Below are 22,031 nucleotides of genomic sequence, written 5' to 3'. Positions count from 1 at the left end.
GCTGGGGAGAGAGGAGGGGAGTCTCTACTGGGGGGGAGAGAGGAGGGGAGTCTCTCCTGGGGGGGAGAGAGGAGGGGAGTCTCTCCTGGGGGGGAGAGAGGAGGGGAGTCTCTCCTGGGGGGAGAGAGGAGGGGAGTCTCTCCTGGGGGGGAGAAAGGAGGGGAGTCTCTCCTGGGGGGAGAGAGGAGGGGAGTTCCTGGGTGGGAGAGAGGAGGGGAGTCTCTCCTGAGGGGGAGAAAGGAACAGCAGGAACGGAGAAATGTCACTCTCTGGAGGGAACAGCACTCAGATGACGGCTGGCCTCCGCTGGCTGACTGCTCCTTCAGCAGGCTGAGACAGGGAGGGGGGCTTTCCTCAGAGACAGAGACCTAGTGTTGTCTGCAGATCTCAATTAGAGCTGATGGCAGCGGGGAGAACAGATTGGGAGCACTTTGGTCGGTGCATCATGAATGAAAGGGAGAACATGGGTGGGGGTTAGGAACACCAGATTAGTCATGGTACAACTGGAATGATCTATTATAGGACTCCTCATAGAGGTAGAAAAACTGATGAATCCTACTGCCTGATGTTTGGGTCTGTTATTTGTGGTATCTCCCCTCCCCTCTCCCTCCCTCCCTCCCTCCCTCCCTCCCTCCCTCCCTCCCTCCCTCCCTCCCTCCCTCCCTCCCTCCCTCCCTCCCTCCCTCCCTCCCTCCCTCCCTCCCTCCCTCCCTCCCTCCCTCCCTCCAGTGAGAGCCAGCAGCAGACTGTGGTGCTGTTGGCTGAGAGGGTACCATCCAGGCAGGGCACAGGTGGCACATCTATTCTTAATGGAGCTGTGCAGCGGGGGCGGGGAGCATAGCAGGCTGTAAATGATTCACACAACCCAGTGCCCTGCAGAGACAAGGATGACAGGTAGCTGTCAGTGTTTCCAAATGACCTGTCATCACTGGTGCATGTGGTGAGCGCATGCACGAGAGCTAGCACACACGCAGCTCAACCTCTCTGTGACTTCCTGAGGAACCCTGTACCCCGGGACACGGGGGTGTGTGTGTGTGTGTGTGTGAGAGACAGAGAGGGGAAGGTCTTAGTGCATGCTGTCCAATCCCTGTCCCTTCATTCCCACAGTTCTCAGACCATCGCCTTGACAACTTAGCAGACCTCCACAGAGCTTCCAGCTTGGCCGCCTGCTGCCTGTCTAACAGCTACCATACACAGCATCATCTACTGTCTAACAGCTACCATACACAGCATCATCTACTGTCTAACAGCTACCATACACAGCATCATCTACTGAGTAACAGCTACCATACACAGCATCATCTACTGAGTAACAGCTACCATACACAGCATCATCTACTGAGTAACAGCTACCATACACAGCATCATCTACTGTCTAACAGCTACCATACACAGCATCATCTACTGAGTAACAGCTACCATACACAGCATCATCTACTGAGTAACCGCTACCATACACAGCATCATCTACTGAGTAACAGCTACCATACACAGCATCATCTACTGAGTAACAGCTACCATACACAGCATCATCTACTGTCTAACAGCTACCATACACAGCATCATCTACTGAGTATCAGCTACCATCCACAGCATCATCTACTGAGTAACAGCTACCATACACAGCATCATCTACTGAGTAACAGCTACCATACACAGCATCATCTACTGAGTAACAGCTACCATACACAGCATCATCTACTGAGTAACAGCTACCATACACAGCATCATCTACTGAGTAACAGCTACCATACACAGCATCATCTACTGAGTAACAGCTACCATACACAGCATCATCTACTGTCTAACAGCTACCATACACAGCATCATCTACTGTCTAACAGCTACCATACACAGCATCATCTACTGAGTAACAGCTACCATACACAGCATCATCTACTGTCTAACAGCTACCATACACAGCATCATCTACTGTCTAACAGCTACCATACACAGCATCATCTACTGTCTAACAGCTACCATACACAGCATCATCTACTGTCTAACAGCTACCATACACAGCATCATCTACTGTCTAACAGCTACCATACACAGCATCATCTACTGAGTAACAGCTACCATACACAGCATCATCTACTGAGTAACAGCTACCATACACAGCATCATCTACTGTCTAACAGCTACCATACACAGCATCATCTACTGTCTAACAGCTACCATACACAGCATCATCTACTGTCTAACAGCTACCATACACAGCATCATCTACTGAGTAACAGCTACCATACACAGCATCATCTACTGTCTAACAGCTACCATACACAGCATCATCTACTGTCTAACAGCTACCATACACAGCATCATCTACTGTCTAACAGCTACCATACACAGCATCATCTACTGTCTAACAGCTACCATACACAGCATCATCTACTGAGTAACAGCTACCATACACAGCATCATCTACTGAGTAACAGCTACCATACACAGCATCATCTACTGAGTAACAGCTACCATACACAGCATCATCTACTGTCTAACAGCTACCATACACAGCATCATCTACTGAGTAACAGCTACCATACACAGCATCATCTACTGAGTAACAGCTACCATACACAGCATCATCTACTGAGTAACAGCTACCATACACCGCATCATCTACTGAGTAACAGCTACCATACACAGCATCATCTACTGTCTAACAGCTACCATACACAGCATCATCTACTGTCTAACAGCTACCATACACAGCATCATCTACTGTCTAACAGCTACCATACACAGCATCATCTACTGAGTAACAGCTACCATACACAGCATCATCTACTGAGTAACAGCTACCATACACCGCATCATCTACTGAGTAACAGCTACCATACACAGCATCATCTACTGTCTAACAGCTACCATACACAGCATCATCTACTGTCTAACAGCTACCATACACAGCATCATCTACTGTCTAACAGCTACCATACACAGCATCATCTACTGAGTAACAGCTACCATACACAGCATCATCTACTGAGTAACAGCTACCATACACAGCATCATCTACTGAGTAACAGCTACCATACACCGCATCATCTACTGAGTAACAGCTACCATACACAGCATCATCTACTGTCTAACAGCTACCATACACAGCATCATCTACTGTCTAACAGCTACCATACACAGCATCATCTACTGTCTAACAGCTACCATACACAGCATCATCTACTGAGTAACAGCTACCATACACAGCATCATCTACTGTCTAACAGCTACCATACACAGCATCATCTACTGTCTAACAGCTACCATACACAGCATCATCTACTGTCTAACAGCTACCATACACAGCATCATCTACTGTCTAACAGCTACCATACACAGCATCATCTACTGTCTAACAGCTACCATACACAGCATCATCTACTGAGTAACAGCTACCATACACAGCATCATCTACTGAGTAACAGCTACCATACACAGCATCATCTACTGTCTAACAGCTACCATACACAGCATCATCTACTGTCTAACAGCTACCATACACAGCATCATCTACTGAGTAACAGCTACCATACACAGCATCATCTACTGAGTAACCAATCAGCAGGTTCTTCCTGGTGACAGCCTGGCTAGGGAAGCGTTACTAGGAGGACAGCCTGGCTAGGGAAGCGTTGCTAGGAGGAAAGCTATGTGACTTCCTGGTCTTGGCCTCGTCATGTTCAGATGAAGGTGTCGGACAGCTATAATGTAGACTCTGAAGAGGTCTGTCCTTATAAGGGTGCTAATGCCCCAAGCTACTGATGCCAGACAGTCACCCAAGCACCTGCACAGCGAGGTGACTCACCGCTTCCTGTACAGAGTTTCACACAATCTGAAGGATTACTGGCAGGTCTTATCACTGTCTGGCTCTGTCATACACTGCAACAAGGTGCAGACTTTACCCCAGAGAAACATGTTTGCTGGTGTTATGTGTCATTGGACAACAAACCCAGTCTGATCCAGCGCTGGGACACGTGAGAATGAACCATGGTCATGTTGAGAACAGGAGGTTGTATCACAAACCTGGATTTTCACAGCAATCACCACGGAGTTGAGGTCCTTATCGAGCTCCCTCAGAATGATGAGTCTCTTCAGAGTCAGACTGCAGAGCCTGATGACGAGAGAGGGGGGGGAGAGAGAGAGGGAGAGAGAGAGAGGAGGGAGAGAGAGGGAGGGAGAGAGAGAGGGGGGAGAGAGGGAGGGAGAGAGGGAGGGGGGAGAGAGAGGGGGGACAGAGAAAGGGGGGAGAGAGAGGGAGGGAGAGAGAGAGGGGAGAGGGGGGGAGAGAGACAAAGGAGTGAAGGGGGAAAGGGACAAAGAGAGAGGGAGAAAGGGGGGAGAAGCAGAGAATAATGTGAGAATGATTGAGAACACACCTTCATGACACCTTCATGACACCTTCATGTCTCAGAGTGAAACATGGCAGAGGCACTGCACCCCAGGCACAGCCTGCACACAGTGTGTCATAGCCATGCCCACTGTGCCACACAGCTGAAAGGGATCAACCGTTTCATCCTACTTCCTGTGACATTTATGTGACCTTTTAGTGAGGAAATGAAGAACTAACTAGTGGAGCTGAAAGACCTGCAGTGCCCTCAAAGGAATTCCACACAGTAAGTGACTCAGCCCAGAACCCCCGCATGCTCAGAGCAGCAGGACGGGCTACCGCCATGCTCAGAGCAGCAGGACGGGCTACCGCCATGCTCAGAGCAGCAGGACGGGCTACCGCCATGCTCAGAGCAGCAGGACGGGCTACCGCCATGCTCAGAGCAGCAGGACGGGCTACCGCCATGCTCTCAAGTTCAAAGCCCAGCCTGGCCTTTCCGTGACGGCCACCAACAGCCAGACCACCCTGGGTCACAGGCCGTCAGCCAGACCACCCTGGGTCACAGGCCGTCAGCCAGACCACCCTGGGTCACAGGCCGTCAGCCAGACCACCCTGGGTCACAGGCCGTCAGCCAGACCACCCTGGGTCACAGGCCGTCAGCCAGACCACCCTGGGTCACAGGCCGTCAGCCAGACCACCCTGGGTCACAGGCCGTCAGCCAGACCACCCTGGGTCACAGGCCGTCAGCCAGACCACCCTGGGTCACAGGCCGTCAGCCAGACCACCCTGGGTCACAGGCCGTCAGCCAGACCACCCTGGGTCACAGGCCGTCAGCCAGACCACCCTGGGTCACAGGCCGTCAGCCAGACCACCCTGGGACACAGGCCGTCAGCCAGACCACCCTGGGTCACAGGCCGTCAGCCAGACCACCCTGGGTCACAGGCCGTCAGCCAGACCACCCTGGGTCACAGGCCGTCAGCCAGACCACCCTGGGTCACAGGCCGTCAGCCAGACCACCCTGGGTCACAGGCCGTCAGCCAGACCACCCTGGGTCACAGGCCGTCAGCCAGACCACCCTGGGTCACAGGCCGTCAGCCAGACCACCCTGGGTCACAGGCCGTCAGCCAGACCACCCTGGGTCACAGGCCGTCCCCTGGTGCTCTGGGTGAAGGTACCGTTCAGATGGACAGCATGAGGTCGTCACCAGCTCTGCTGTGGCTCTGCTCCGGGTGAGAGGGACAGTCAGGGGCTGTTCAGTGTCACGCAGGAGCTGCCAACCGGGGCCCTGACTGGCACTAGCAGCAGAAACATCCTGACACACAGCTCTCATGAGGACAGGAGGAGATACTGAGCGCTCTGCTAACACAGAGGTAACTTTGGTAACTTTATTACAGCAGCAGAGACAGGCGAAAGATACAGAAAATATTATAATGAATACAAAAAATACAATGGACATATAATAAACGAGGAGAAGGAGGAGGAAGAGGAGGAGAAGGAGGAGGAAGAGGAGGAGAAGGAGGAGGATGTGCACATCCTCCTCTGTTGACCTTTAAAGCTCCTCAGAACCCTCTGAAGGGCTTCATCCACACACACACACACACACACACACACACACACACACACACACACACACACACACACACACACACACACACACACACACACACACACACACACACACACACACACACACACACACACACACACACACACACACACACACACACACACACACACACACACACACACACACACACACACACACACACACACACACACACACACACACACACACACACACACACACACACACACACACACACACACACACACACACACACACACACACACACACACACACACACACACACACACACACACACACACACACACACACACACACACACACACACACACACACACACACACACACACACACACACACACACACACACACACACACACACACACACACACACACACACACACACACACACACACACACACACACACACACACACACACACACACACACACACACACACACACACACACACACACACCACCACCACCACCACCACCACCACCACCACCACCACCACCACCACCACCACCACCACACACACACACACACACACACACACACACACACACACACACACACACACACACACACACACACACACACACACACACCACCACCACCACACACACACACACACACACACACACACACACACACACACACACACACACACACACACACACACACACACACACCACCACCACCACACACACACACACACACACACACACACACACACACACACCACCACCACACACACCACCACACACACACACACACACACACACACACACACACACACACACACACATCCACACACACACACACACACACATCCACACACACACCTTCAGAACCCTCTGAAGGGCTTCATCCACACACACACACACACACACCCCACCACCACCACACACACCACACACACAGACTGTCAGATTAAGACAGACACGCAGCTATTAACGGACTATTACCGTAATACCGTAAACTAAAAGAGGGTAAAACAGGCAACTGGAACAGGAGAGTGTGTGTGTGCGCGTGTGTGGGTGTGTGTCACCGTGTTGTCAAACCCTCCCTCTGAGGACGGGATGTGCCAGGCTGGACCTAGTGCTTCCTGTCCCCATGACGTGGCCTCTCTCTACCAGCCCCGGACCCCGGCCCCGGACCCCAGCCCCGGACCCCAGCCCCGGACCCCAGCCCCGGACCCCAGCCCCGGACCCCAGCCCCGGACCCCAGCTACATACCACCACATTCTTCAAGAGGGTGGCGGGGGGGCGATCCAGGTTTCTAAGAAATCACAGGCTCCTGTGGTGAAACCATATGAACTGTGTGTGCTCCACCTCCACCCTGCAGCTGGGCGGGTTTGGTCCGGGAACACCAGAACCACACAGGTACCAGAACCACACAGGTACCAGAACCACACACAGATGCTAGGCTGGTCCACTATGTCCCTGTCTCTGCCCATCTTTTCCTCTCTCTCTACTATGTACTGTAGTCTCTCTTCCCCTCTCTCTCCATCTTTACTGCTCTCTCTCCCTCTCTCTCCATCTATACAGCAAAACTTCACTGCTCTCTCTCCCATGTCTCTGGATGATGATTCACATGTGAATTGATAGGAGCAGCCCCGGACCCCAGCCCCGGACCCCAGCCCCGGACCCCAGCCCCGGACCCCAGCCCCGGACCCCAGCCCCGGACCCCAGCCCCGGACCCCAGCCCCGGACCCCAGCCCCGGACCCCAGCCCCGGACCCCAGCCCCGGACCCCAGCTACATACCACCACATTCTTCAAGAGGGTGGCGGGGGGGCGATCCAGGTTTCTAAGAAATCACAGGCTCCTGTGGTGAAACCATATGAACTGTGTGTGTGCTCCACCTCCACCCTGCAGCTGGGCGGGTTTGGTCCGGGAACACCAGAACCACACAGGTACCAGAACCACACAGGTACCAGAACCACACACAGATGCTAGGCTGGTCCACTATGTCCCTGTCTCTGCCCATCTTTTCCTCTCTCTCTACTATGTACTGTAGTCTCTCTTCCCCTCTCTCTCCATCTTTACTGCTCTCTCTCCCTCTCTCTCCATCTATACAGCAAAACTTCACTGCTCTCTCTCCCATGTCTCTGGATGATGATTCACATGTGAATTGATAGGAGCAGAAATAACTCCCCTCACATCCATTTACATTTACATTTAGTCATTTAGCAGACGCTCTTATCCAGAGCCACTTACAGTAAGTACAGGGACATTCCCCCTGAGGCAAGTAGGGTGAAGTGCCTTGCCCAAGGACACAACGTCATTTGACACAGCCGGGCATCGAACTGGCAACCTTCAGATTACTAGCCCGATTCCCTAACCGCTCAGCCACCTGACTCCCCACCTGACATCCCCTCATCACAGCCTCACACATCCCCTCATCACAGCCTCACACATCCCCTCATCACAGCCTCACGCTGACTACACACGCCTCTCCTGACTACACACACACTGCTCTCTCCTTTTCTGTGAAAAGCCCTTTTGAAAGAAAAGATAAGTCATAATACTTTTTCAATCTGTTTCCTCCTTGATAAGAGCCTTAGGAGGGGGTGGTGTGTGTGAGTGTGTGTGTGTGTTTGTGAGTGTGTGTGTAAGAGAGACAGGGGGATCCCTGTGTCAGTATGAGACTGAGAGTTCACAGCCTGCCGAGGTTGGTCTCTTGGGTCATTACTGTTATAGCCTTGGCATATTGATCCTGAAGGTTGTTTACATTTGAAGTCAATTTGTCTTTGGCACTCAGATTCTCTCTGTGTCTGCCCCTCTACTTCCAAACATGAATGAAACAGTGGGCGATAAAATCGTTGGAATGCTTTGCAGGGTCTGTAGCTTCAGGGTATCTTTTTGAAAATGAAAACGGGATGTTGTGGGTGAAAAATCTAGGCCAAACCTTGCAGCTCTGATACTGGATGCTACTGCTAATGCTATGCTAAAGGCTAGCTTTCTAGCGTTCCAGTTTCATAACTCTGGACCAACTCACTGACGGTGTAAGCCCATTCCAGAGCCATATGACACCCAGTTAAACTATTATAAACACAAAAAGATATCAAGAAAACTAACAGTTAACTGATTGACTGTTGATGGATGGAAGTATGTTGTTTCCATCTGACAGTTACAGTGCGTGTCCCCAGAGTCCTCTCAAGCTAATGGGTTTCACATCACGACACCAGTCAAGCCTCCCTCCCTCCCTCCCTCCCTCCCGCCCTCCCTCCCTCCCTCCCTCCCTCCCTCCCTCCCTCCCTCCCTCCCTCCCTCCCTCCCTCCCTCCCTCCCTCCCTCCCTCCCTCCCTCCCTCCCTCCCTCCCTCCCTCCCTCCATCTTTCTCCCCCTCCCTCCCTCCCTCCCTCCCTCCATCTTTCTCCCCCTCCCTCCCTCCCTTCCTCCCTCCCTCCATCTTTCTCCCTCTCCCTCCCTCCATCTTTCTCCCCCTCCCTCCCTCCCTCCCTCCATCTTTCTCCCTCTCCCTCCATCTTTCTCCCCCTCCCTCCCTCCTTCCATCTCTCCCCCCCCCATCCTTCCATCTCCCTCCCTCCCCCCCACCCCGTCTCTCCACTCATGGGAATGAGGATGAGGCTCAGAGTCCTTTATCTCTTCATGTGTGCTGTCGGTCCTGAGAGAGCTGATGATGACTGACAGAGCTGCAGTCTGTAGCAGCCCTAACACTAACCCCGGACCAGTATCAATACCAGCCTGAAGAACCAGGAAGCTTTCAAAAGACGGGGTGGGGAAACCTTTCACAAGAATTCCATCCTCTAAACAAATAAAGTGTCTGAACTACAGAACCAAACAAGAGCTGTCTCAAGACCACAATCCTCCCCAGTGTTGTACTGGTCCCCTGACGCAGGTTTGAATAACCTCAAAATCAACCCTAACCTCCTGTCTCCCTGACAGACAGCAAGAGGGGGGGGGGGCTGTACAAGTCATTATGAATGATGATGTCCACCAATCTCATGGTAATCACTGGGAGCTCAATCTAAACGTCCCAAACACAACCACTTATCAGGCAGCACTCAAACAGCCGTGATAGTAAACCAGGTGTGGGTGATAGTAAACCAGGTGTGGGTGATAGTAAACCGGGTGTGGGTGATAGTAAACCGGGTGTGGGTGATAGTAAACCAGGTGTGGGTGATAGTAAACCAGGTGTGGGTGATAATAAACCAGGTGTGGGTGATAATAAACCAGGTGTGGGTGATAGTAAACCGGGTGTGGGTGATAGTAAACCAGGTGTGGGTGATAGTAAACCGGGTGTGGGTGATAGTAAACCAGGTGTGGGTGATAGTAAACCAGGTGTGGGTGATAGTAAACCGGGTGTGGGTGATAGTAAACCAGGTGTGGGTGATAGTAAACCAGGTGTGGGTGATAGTAAACCGGGTGTGGGTGATAGTAAACCAGGTGTGGGTGATAGTAAACCGGGTGTGGGTGATAGTAAACCGGGTGTGGGTGATAGTAAACCAGGTGTGGGTGATAGTAAACCAGGTGTGGGTGATAGTAAACCAGGTGTTTCTAAACCAACTGCCCTCCCTCCACAGATACATGTCTGGATTTGCTGCTGGAAAAAAACACCCATGTTTCTGACTGGAACCATCAGCTCCTCTCCATGATAACGGAACAGCAGCTGGTGCCCTCACAGCTTCACATGCTACACTTTAACCTGCATGATCTGAGGACAGAACTAGGATGGGGGAAGAGAGGGAGGGAGGGGACATGGCTGGAGGGGGAGGGCCTGTATGTGGAGTCTGCTAGAGGGAACAGGACAGAGAGCTCACAGAATAGGACCCGGGAATAAAAATCCCATTGTCCCAGCCCTACTTGCAGAGCTGTCAGAGTGCTGTGGACAGCATGCTCTGCATCAGGGGGACCAGGTCCCATTCTCACAGAAAGCAGCTTAAACATCATGCTCCCTGGAACCATAGAAATCTGGGCTGTTCAACACTCGAAACAGGCCTGGAGCATCACATCCTTAACAAAGCAGAGTGATGTACTATTCCTGGGAATCCCAAAGAAGCGCTTTTCTCTCTTCAGTAAAAGCAGTTCTGACAGAAAGCAGCAGCACTTTGTTACTGTGGTAAGCCATTACCTGTTCATGTCTGGCTGCATAATTGAACCCAAATAAAGAGACTACTTGTTTAAAAGCTGCTTCTCTTGAATATTTCATTCTTGTACGAGAATAAAGCTCAAGGGAGTGTCTATTCAGGGTAAGGGCTGTGTTCATTTATTTATTCTTATACAGCACTGGGGGGCTAGGCTGCTGCGGCTAGCGCTGCACTGGAGATGATGGAAAAGGCCCCATAAGGAGACACAAGAGGAGGAAGAAGAGGAGAGAGAGCGGGATGAAGATTGAGTACATTTAAGAGATGCTCAATTCATTTTGTAGGCTGTTCATGGCCAGCAGCGTGGACTAGTCCCTGGGATTGCCTGGGTGATCTTTAACAGGTCCCCCTAGTGGGGGGCAGCACAGATTAGTCTGCATTTACACACTGCTCATCCACTCTGGTGTCTGGTCATCAGGGCAGAGGGACACATGTGGGCAGGGCTTTAAATCGCTGAATGAACAATCTCCTCAAAGCCAGCGTGAAGGACAAGAGGGAAGAGGAGGGGGTAGAGGAGGAGGGGGAGAGGAAGATGGGAAGAGGGGAGTGGAGGAGGGGGAGATGAGGAGGGGGAGAGGGGAGTGGAGGAGGGGGAGAGGAAGATGGGAAGAGGGGAGTGGAGGAGGGGGAGAGCAGGAGGCGGAGGAGAGGAGGAGGGGGAGAGGGCAGGAGACAGAGGATGAAGGGGAGAGGAGGAGGGGGAGAGGAGGAGAGAGTAAAAAGGAGGACGACAGGAGGAATTGTTTTAGAATGTCCAGATCTGTAGATCATCACCAGCTCATCAAACTCAAGTGTATGCAATATGCTGGAGTTGACACACATAGTGTGTCACACACACACACACACAGCCCCAGATGTCTGAGATCAGCCCCTCATCCATGGGCCAGAGGAACACGGCAGATGTCGAACACATCCATCACAGAAGGCTCTGCCTTATCCATTCAAAAATCCTCGTCATTAAGCCTCACAACATTTACATTTACATTTATCCATTTAGCAGACGCTTTTATCCAAAGCGACTTCCAAGAGAGAGCTTTACAAAAGTGCATAGGTCACTGACATAACAACGATATAGCCCCAAAACATTGCGGGTAGCCAAAACATGAAGCATACATTGTGAAAATCAAATAAGGGGTGGGGTGAGGTGAGGGGGGTGGGGTGAGGGGGGTGTGGTGGGGTGAGGGGGGTGAGGGGGGTGGGGTGGGGTGAGGGGGGTGGGGTGAGGTGAGGGGGGTGGGGTGAGGGGGGTGGGGTGGGGTGAGGTGAGGGGGGTGGGGTGGGGTGAGGTGAGGGGGGTGGGGTGAGGTGAGGGGGGTGAGGGGGGTGGGGTGGGTGGGGTGAGGTGAGGGGGGTGAGGGGTGTGGGGTGAGGTGAGGGGGGTGGGGTGAGGTGAGGGGGGTGGGGTGGGGTGAGGGGGGTGGGGTGAGGTGAGGGGGGTTGGGTGGGGTGAGGGGGGTGGGGTGGGTGGGGTGAGGGGGGTGGGGTGGGGTGAGGGGGGTGGGGTGGGTGGGGTGAGGGGGGTGGGGTGGGGTGAGGGGGGTTGGGTGGGGTGAGGGGGGTGGGGTGGCACCCTTCAATCCCCAGCGGGCACTACATAATAGTCTCCCAACAAAGTGCTTTTGTGCAAACAAACCAAAGAGCCATTAAACAGAGGAGCTCTTATTAGATAAGAGGGAGGAAGAGTGTTTCACATCTCCATTAGCAGGTATAAATATAGGACCTTAAGCTCTTTAAGCACAGAGGAATCCATGATGGTGAGGCATGATGGTGAGGCACGATGGTGAGGCACGGTGGTGAGGCACGGTGGTGAGGCACGATGGTGAGGCACGATGGAGAGGCACGATGGTGAGGCACGATGGTGAGGCACGGTGGTGAGGCACGATGGTGAGGCACGATGGTGAGGCACGGTAGTGAGGCACGATGGTGAGGCACGATGGTGAGGCACGGTGGTGAGGCACGGTGGTGAGGCACGATGGTGAGGCACGATGGAGAGGCACGATGGTGAGGCACGATGGTGAGGCACGATGGAGAGGCACGATGGTGAGGCACGATGGTGAGGCACGATGGTGAGGCACGATGGTGAGGCATGATGCAGCCTAGCCCCCCAGTGCTGTATGAGACTTCCAGCACCTTGAAGCCTCTCCTCCAAAGACAATTCAAACACATCTGGTAACATAGACTTTCAGACTTCATGTTTACCTGGAACACTATGATACAGACAGGCACCTCCACCAGAAGAGTAAGACACACATCGTCTATGCGGCAGTGTGTGTGCTGGCATGCTCAAGTCTGATTTATGTTAGGATATTTCCACAAATGTCAACCTTCGGGCTATTTGGAATCCCTCCCCTTGCCTCCTGTGGTTCCAGCAGTCTCACACCCAGGGTTGTGTTCACACCTCGGGTCCCAGTGAAGCAAAGTCACTCACAGGAACCGGATCTGCCCGCGGCATCCTGCGCCTCGTATCTGCAGCGCTAAACGAGCTTTTCTGTTTGACCCTACTCACTAATGGATGAGCTCAGTAGACCTGTGTCTGGTGCTGGCAGCAGGGCCAGGGTCAGGCCTGTTTACTGCATCATTCATCGATGAGTCTGGGCTCAGCTTCCACACTCCACACCCCTCTACCAGGCCCAACATCAGGAGGCAGAAGTCTGGAGAGATGATAAAGAATGATGGATGTTGCTGGGGACAAAAATGTGAGACAAAGAGAGAGACAAAGAGAGAGAGACAAAGAGAGAGATCTGTCTGTTTGTCTAACCACTGGTCTTTCCACTTACAACTTCACCTCTGCATCTTTAACTTCACCCAATGAGCTGTTAATAATCTGTGTAGCAAAGAGAGAGAGAGAGACAGAGAGAGACAGAGAGAGAGAGAAAGCCTGGAGGTCAGAGGTCAGAAGAGGAAATGTAATCCAATTAAGGTGGATCGCCAGTGCAACAGAACCCTCTGTGTTGTGTGGAATCTGTCATAACAAGCGCGTCACTCAGGGCAGGGGCACCCTTAAAACCATCCCACTTGTGTGCCACTCATCACAGAGATAAACATGAACTTTAAAATAATTATCTTAAAACTAGATTTACCTACATTAAGGCTTAGTATGCCAGACATAACCGATATAAAAGTACATGGGTCAATTCGAATACTACAGTCTGGACAATTACTCAAAAGCTTTTATTCAATAGAGTTGTCTTAATCTAATGGTGGGACTTCAAGTGTGAATAGTATGAATATATAAGGTCCATGGTGTAGCCTAGCTAAGCTAGCTGTGATTCTACAATTCACCACGATTCTAGATGAGCAACAGTGCAAAGCCAGAGCTGACGGAGTAATTATCGAGCCAGCTCTAACTGGCTGGTAGCTAGCTAGTAGTAGCTGGCTACTAGCTGGTAGCCGGTAGACCCGGTGCTTTGGACAACTAGCTAGTCTAACACTGTTTGTAACAGCCAGAGCCATTGAAATATATGTTTTGGTAACAGCTAGCAGACTTTATGTACTAGTAGTACAATTGTTTATGCTCACCGACGACACCGACTGTAATCGTTGTTCAGCACTCGGGAAAAAATCGATTCACATTTGATTCGCGATTCAGTCTGCTAGCGATTCAGATCAATTCACAAATGTATGTGAATCGATTTATTTATTTATTTTTGATTTATTATTATTATTATTATAGTTAGCTACACAATCCCCCAAACGATTCACCATCTCCCACAGAAGGTGAAGAGTCCAGGTAGTAAGATTCCCCCATCGCCATTCAACCTTACGTTACGAAGTAGGGTTGGGTGTAACGAGCGTTAGGCAAATCTAAGCAAGAAAAGAAAAGAAGGCTTTTGTGTTGTCAGAGCTAACTATGCCAGAGCAGGTCTGCTGGCAGGGCTGGAGCAGGGCAGCTCTACTTAGTTGGTTTTATCCCCGTAAGCAATGAAGACGTGGAGGGAGGCCTGGCCACAGACCCATCAATAACAGATGAAAACACAGATCAGCAAACAGCCTGGTGCTGCATCTCCCCAGATGTTGAAACACAGAGCTGGTTGTGAGGGGACAGCCCCAGAGGGGAGGAGCCTTGCCCCATAGGGGAGGAGCCTCGCCCCAGAGGGGAGGAGTCTCGTGGGTAAACAGGAAGAACAGACACGCAGGTGTCACCTTCTCCAACCTCAAGGTGTAGTTTGACCTTTTATCGACCTTTATTAAAAGATACATAATATATAATAATAATCGTGTTGTGCTGCTCTGATTGCTTCTGCAGATCCCCCCCCCCCCCCCGGCGGAAGGCTTGGAGCATGTCTTTAATCATCTCAGTTTTATGTCTCAGTTTCATCTTTCCTAGCAGCGGTCTCTGGGTACAGACCTGTGCTCCTGCCTCAGTCCTCCCAGGACAGTCCCTGCCTCAGTGCGTCCACATGATGAATGTACTCTTGTCATGCTGGTGCTTTTACCAAAGTTTCTCAGAGTAGCGCCAAGTCCAGTGGTTTTCTTTAGTGTGCGCGGCAGTAATGTAGCATCAGTGATGTCAAACTAGGTGGAAACTGTGAAGGAATAAGGCTCATAAGACACAAATAATGACTTGCAAGCTCAGGGTTGCAGGATAAGAAAACAAGCCCAGCCCAGCCCAGGTCAGGTCTGAAGGAACAGCCCAGCCCAGCCCTGAAGGAACAGCCCAGCCCAGGTCAGGTCTGAAGGAACAGCCCAGCCCAGGTCAGGTCTGAAGGAACAGCCCAGCCCAGCCCTGAAGGAACAGCCCAGGTCAGGTCAGGTCTGAAGCCCACAGGCATGATCATGGAACGCTGACAGGCAGGGATGAGGACCGAGGAGACAGAGAAACAGAGAGGCAGAGAGAGAGAGACAGAGAGCCTAAATAGAAGCCAGGGACCATGAGCGACAGATCTCCTCTCCTTCACCAAGGGCCTCTCTGAAGAATTAGCATCCAGCTATCCAGTCAGTCTGTCAGGGTCAGACGCCCCTCGCAGCCTAGACCTGGCTCTCACTGCCAGGGTCCAAACATGGAACAGCTTTCTCTCTGTCAATTGTCTATGACTGAACAGTTATCATCGTAATAACAGTTGAAAATGTGCTGTTCATTCAGAATCATTACTTGTTTTTGATCCAGTATTTATATATTTACTTGCAATGCAACCAGTGCTGATGTGAATCCTGATATCTCAGGCAACACCAACAAACAAAGTAAAATAACCTAGCATACGTGTAGTGATTTGTGTGACTGTGAGAGTACCATCAGTAGGCAGAATGCTTGATCTACATTTACATTTAGTCATTTTAGCAGACGCTCTTATCCAGAGCGAATTACAGTAAGTACAGGGACATTCCCCCCGAAGCAAGTAGGGTGAAGTGCCTTGCCCAAGGACACAACGTCAATTGACACGGCCAGGAATCGAACTGGCAACCTTCAGATTACTAGGCCGACTCCCTCACCGCTCAGCCATTTGATCTCACACAGCCTTGGCTGACTGATCAGACAGCAGGGAGCCAAGAGGCCTGCGGTCGAATTTGCCCCCTTAATCTGAGATTACATACACAGGGACAGACCTCCAGCCCACCGGCCTTCCTTTTCCTCTGCCTCGACTACAAGATGAGCTCTTCATCTGAAGAGCTGTCTGATAGTAAAGTGCACGAACACACATTGAGAAATTAGTGTTTATTCTCTTGAGTGGCCAGACTAAACTGGAATCTTAAGTAGCACAGTTTATGTCTGTGGGGTTCTGAGGCGAGGCTTCGTGCATTTCTATGGTGGCCTGGTGGGTCATGTGCATTCTGGGTCATGTGCGTTCAGGCGTAGTTCTGTAGAACCATGACAGCACAGCGAAAGCCAGAGAGGTTTTGTCCGTGAAATAAATGTCCTCTGTGTTGCTGCAGGCACAGCCTACTCAGGACAGCCTGAGGGGAGAGAGAAGGAGAGGGAGGAAGAGAGAAAGACAAGCTACAAACTGTTGTATCTTTTTCCACCAGTGTGCTTATTTTGACAGGATCCTCCTTGTGTCAGGAAAGAGTTTCCATGTTTCCATGAGGGAGGCCAAGGTATCTTCCTTCCAGACTGGAAAGTCTGGCCACCTCACCTCGGCCCTGGCCACCTCACCTCCACCTCGGCCCTGGCCACCTCACCTCCACCTCGGCCCTGGCCACAGAGCTCCAGAACCAGCACCCCTCTTGCAGGGGGCGCTAGGAGAGAGGGGCTGGCAGAAGAGGGTGAGATGCCGAGGGGCAGCTGGGGGGTCGGGGGGGGGGGGGGGGGGGGGGTGCACAGGAGAAGAGGAGGAGAGGGAATTCACTTGGCAGCATTAGCAGCTGTCTGGTTGGGGAGGAATGTCAAAAGTTTCCCAAGGAAATAATTCCTTCTCCAGGAAGTTAGAAAGAGTGCGCCAAGAGAGCCTGGGCCCAGTACGAAGGAGGAGGGGGGTGGACAGCAGCTAAGGGAACAGCTAGCTCCTAATAGGAAGTCCCACCCCAGGATATGGCCGTGTGACCAGAGAGGTGAAACCTAGCCAGGGGTCAACATGGGTCAGGACCAGCATCAGGAAGGCCCAGGTCTGCCCTCCTCCCAAAGTAGAAAAACTCCTGAAAAAACAACAAGCACTCAGTCTGCAGGGCTGGGGTCAGAACACTGCGCTGGAATCTTGGAAAATACCTGGAAACAGAACCTAGTAAACATGGGGGATGAAAAACTAAAGATCTTCCAGAGGGAAAACTCTCCACTCAAGACTGAACCCCATCCATGGAGGGAAGAGAACACTGTGTCACAGAGGAAAAGAGATATCCAACAGCTCACAAAGGCTGAGGAAAGCTGCACAGGAATAAATCATAAAAATTGACGATTCAATTGTAATGATTTAATCCTGTACGCTCTAGATTTTAGGGCTTAAGAGTTTTGGTTTACGGTGGGTCTGACAGAGCTTAAGTGACTTGGCTAACATCTAGAAGAATATGACAGCAACAAAAAAAATACTGTGCACCGCGCCTTGGAGTGACGTGCAGGTTGGGGTTAGGAGCCGACACGGTCAGTCTGCTGCTAGGGTTGATGGCCCTGTTCTGGCTGTTGGGTCAGTTGTCAACAGAGTTGTTGTAGTCCTGCATGTCACCCAGACAGATCTCCACGCTGCATTCCTGGAGGGCCCTGGGCTGGGCAGGGCTGGGAGGCAGGGCTGGCTGGGAGGCAGGGCTGGCTGGGAGACAGGGCTGGGAGGCAGGGCTGGGCGGCAGGGCTGGGAGGCAGGGCTGGCTGGAAGGCAGGGCTGGGAGGCAGGGCTGGAGGCAGGACTGGGAGGCAGGGCTGGGCGGCAGGGCTGGAGGCAGGGCTGGCTGGGAGGCAGGGCTGGCTGGGAGGCAGGGCTGGAGGCAGGGCTGGGAGGCAGGGCTGGGAGGCAGGGCAGGGCTGGGAGGCAGGGCTGGAGGCAGGGCTGGAGGCAGGACTGGGAGGCAGGGCTGGGAGGCAGGGCTGGGAGGCAGGGCTGGAGGCAGGGCTGTTTATCATCCCAGCGGGACGGGATTAAGCAGGGTCCAGTGAGCAGCATCAGATTACTGCCTCATCTTCTTTCTCAGTTATGAAATCAGATTACAGCTGCTCCCCTGAAGAGGAGCAGCGTGTCGGGTGGTGGGGGACGGGGCTGGTGGGGGATGGGGCTGGTGGGGGACGGGGCAGGTGGAGGACGGGGCAGGTGGAGGACGGGGCTGGTGGAGGACAGGGCTGGTGGAGGACGGGGCTTGTGGAGGACGGGGCTGGTGGGGGACGGGGCTGGTGGGGGGCGGGGCAGGTGGAGGACGGGGCAGGTGGGGGACGGGGCTGGTGGAGGACGGGGCTGGTGGAGGACGGGGCAGGTGGAGGACGGGGCTGGTGGGGGACGGGGCTGGTGGGGGGCGGGGCAGGTGGAGGACGGGGCAGGTGGGGGACGGGGCTGGTGGAGGACGGGGCTGGTGGAGGACGGGGCAGGTGGAGGACGGGGCTGGTGGAGGATGGGGCAGGTGGAGGACGGGGCTGGTTGGGGACGGAGCTGGTGGAGGACGGGAGGACGGGGCTGGTGGAGGACGGGGCTGGTGGGGGACGGAGCTGGTGGAGGACGGGGCTGGTGGAGGACGGGGCAGGTGGAGGACGGGGCTGGTGGGGGACGGAGCTGGTGGAGGACGGGAGGACGGGGCTGGTGGGGGACGGGGCTGGTGGGGGGGTTGCAGGCTTCGAGACTAAGGCAGACGGAGGCAGGCTGAGGGAGACTGAGGCAGACTGAGGCCGGCTGAGGCTGACTCAGGCAGGCGGAGGCAGACGGAGGCATGCTGAGGCTGACTCAGGCAGGCCCAAGAGAAGCAAGCATCCTCTCTGCCCTTCTGTGGAGTAAACCCAATTACCATGGAGACGGAGCCTGTCAATGCCTCTCATCCTCTCCTTTCCTCCTCCCCTCCCCCTCTCCTCTCCTCCTCTTCACATCTGGGCTGAAGTCACCCACCGCGACCTCTAACCCCTACCACCCTACTGCTACACTTCTCTGACCTGGTCAAACAAACAATGCAGCCTCCTTGCGCTCGCCTCACGCCTCCACATACCTCACCCTCTCTTTACACATGCCTGGACCCCATAGCATCGACGTGAGGTCAGAACATGCCTAATCTTTTCTTCTCTGCACGCTTGGCTTCGTAAACAGGGGGTTTCCATCAGTTTCGCCTCAAAACAGATTTGAAGCTTTTTCTGCTCTCCTTGTCTGTTGTTGATTATCCTGCAATATTCATGCTGTATTGGTCAGCTATTCCTCCAGAGAGAGAGAAAGAGAGAGAGAGGCAGGGAGGAGTAATGTCTGAACCTTAACACAAGAGTCAGGTTACAGCTATGGGGAGAGAAGGTAAAGACTGTACAATGCATGAAAATATGCACACTCAAGATAAGTGATTTTCAAATATTATGATATTTTAGATAAATAACTGCATTAGTGTAATCTAATACATGTAAAGCCTGTTTTGTTCTACTTAGTCAAGATGTACACTACCATTCAAAAGTTTGGGGTCACTTAAAAATGTCCTTATTTTTCAAAGAAAAGCACTGTTTTTTTCAATGAAGATAACGTTCAGAAATACACTATACATTGTTAATGTGGTAAATGACTATTCTAGGTGGAAACGTCTGGTTTTTAATGAAATATCTACATAGGTGTATAGAGGCCCATTTCCAGCAACTATTACTGTATGTGTTCGAATGGTACATTGTGTTTGCTAATTGCCTTAGAAGACTAATGGATGATTAGAAGGATTAGAATTAGAATGCCAAAGGTCTGCAATGTTGTAATTGCTGCAAATGGAGCATTATTTGACGAAAGCAAAGTTTGAAGAACAAAATTTATATTTCAAATAAAAATAATTATTTCTAATAATAATAATTAACCTTGTAAATGTCTTGACTATATTTTCTATTAATTTTTTAAGTTATTTGATAAATAAAAGTGTGAGTTTTCATGGAAAAAACGAAATTGTCTGGGTGACCCCAAACTTTTGAACGGTAGTGTAGCTTGAAAACGTAACTTTCAATAACAAGACATCGAGTTTGGCATCTCTTTGCTAACGGCTTGCTTAAGACCTTGCATGCAGTCACCAGAACAAGAGTTCCTTGGAATGCACACCACCACAATCAGAATTAAATTAAGCAAATTCAAAATCAAAGCTGCTAACCTACAAGAGCCTGCTGTAACCTAACCCTATGCTACTGTACCCTATGGTACTGTACCCTACCCTACTGTACCCTATACCCTACCCTACTATACCCTACCCTACCCTACTGTACGCTACTGTACCCTATACCTTACTGTACCCTACCCTACCATACCCTATCCTATTGTACCCTATACCCTACCCTACTGTACCCTATACTCTACCCTACTGTACCCTACCCTACTGTACCCTATACCTTACTGTACCCTACCCTACCATACCCTACCCTACTGTACCCTACCCTACTGTAACCTATACCCTACCCTACCATACCCTACCCTATTTAAGCAATAAGGTACTCGAGGCAGTACATTATCGTCAATAAAGTACGTGTTCCAGGGTTTGCCGGCCCTCCGCTGTGCGTCGGGCCTAACAACACCCTGGAACACGGACTTTATAACACGTACTTTACACATACTTTACTGACGATAAAGACTAGAGGGAAGACTAGAGGGAAGACTAGAGGGAAGACTAGAGGGAAGACTAGAGGGAAGACTAGAGGGAAGACTAGAGGGAAGCAGCAGGCTGGGCGTGAGAGGGGCAGTTAAACAGAAGACGTCCACTAGGCCTGCACAACCTTTTACAAAGAAGAACATCTTGAACCTGGTTCTCTGGTACTAAGCTGTGAGAAGAACAGCCTTGGTCCATGAGGAATAGAAGTCAGTGAATCATGCTTCGCAAACAACAGCTTTGTTTGAAGGAATGCCCTCCCAGAGAAGGGATCATTTTCAGCTCCACACAGCTGGGTCACCATATGCTGAGAGCGGGTGGAGGAGCTAGCTAGCAGCTGGGTCACCATATGCTGAGAGCGGGTGGAGGAGCTAGCTAGCAGCTGCACAGCGCAGCCCAGAGGAGGACTGTCTGGGTTGGGCTTCATGCAACATTAAGTCATTCTCAACATTTGGGCCCAGTCTCAACACTCAGCTGAAAATCCTGCTGGCCCAGCAAGGCTGGAGAGTCGGCTTTCACATCAGGACAACTTTCCATATCAGCTACATTCAGTCCCAAAGCCAATCATTTCCAAACGTACCTCCTTGAAAGTGAGGTTGTAAGCAAAGCTAAACAGGCAGCTAATCTAGCGCTGCAGCAAGATTTCTATCTCAGATATTGAGCCAGTAACTGAGTTTGTCACTGCACCTGAAAGAGACACAATTGCCTTTCCTGCTAGTTAATAACTCATCAAAACACACATTTAACTCCTTCTCCTTTTCATAAACACACCCTTTCTTTCTCTCTTCAGTACTGTATTTTTTATCATATTATTTCAGGATTTACAGAACATAGAATCAGACTACAGCTGAACTGGACC

At 51.8% G+C, this 22,031-nt stretch overlaps 1 protein-coding gene across 3 annotated transcripts in view; it reads right to left on the bottom strand.

Moving 5' to 3' along the window:
• The window catches only part of LOC136942915 (phosphofurin acidic cluster sorting protein 2-like), a 42,800-nt gene that overhangs the window by 19,018 nt on the left and 1,751 nt on the right, over nt 1-22,031 (bottom strand). For all 3 annotated transcript variants that reach the window (XM_067235970.1, XM_067235971.1, XM_067235972.1), the window contains exon 2: nt 4,024-4,111. In XM_067235970.1, the coding sequence (XP_067092071.1) occupies nt 4,024-4,111 (88 nt within the window). The remainder of the gene's footprint in view (nt 1-4,023; nt 4,112-22,031) is intronic.

This window comes from Osmerus mordax, chromosome 5 (genome assembly GCF_038355195.1).
Source record: "Osmerus mordax isolate fOsmMor3 chromosome 5, fOsmMor3.pri, whole genome shotgun sequence".
NCBI lineage: Eukaryota > Metazoa > Chordata > Actinopteri > Osmeriformes > Osmeridae > Osmerus > Osmerus mordax.
The sequence above is the reverse complement of the archived record's forward strand: the minus strand, read 5'-3'. Positions and strand labels throughout refer to the sequence as shown.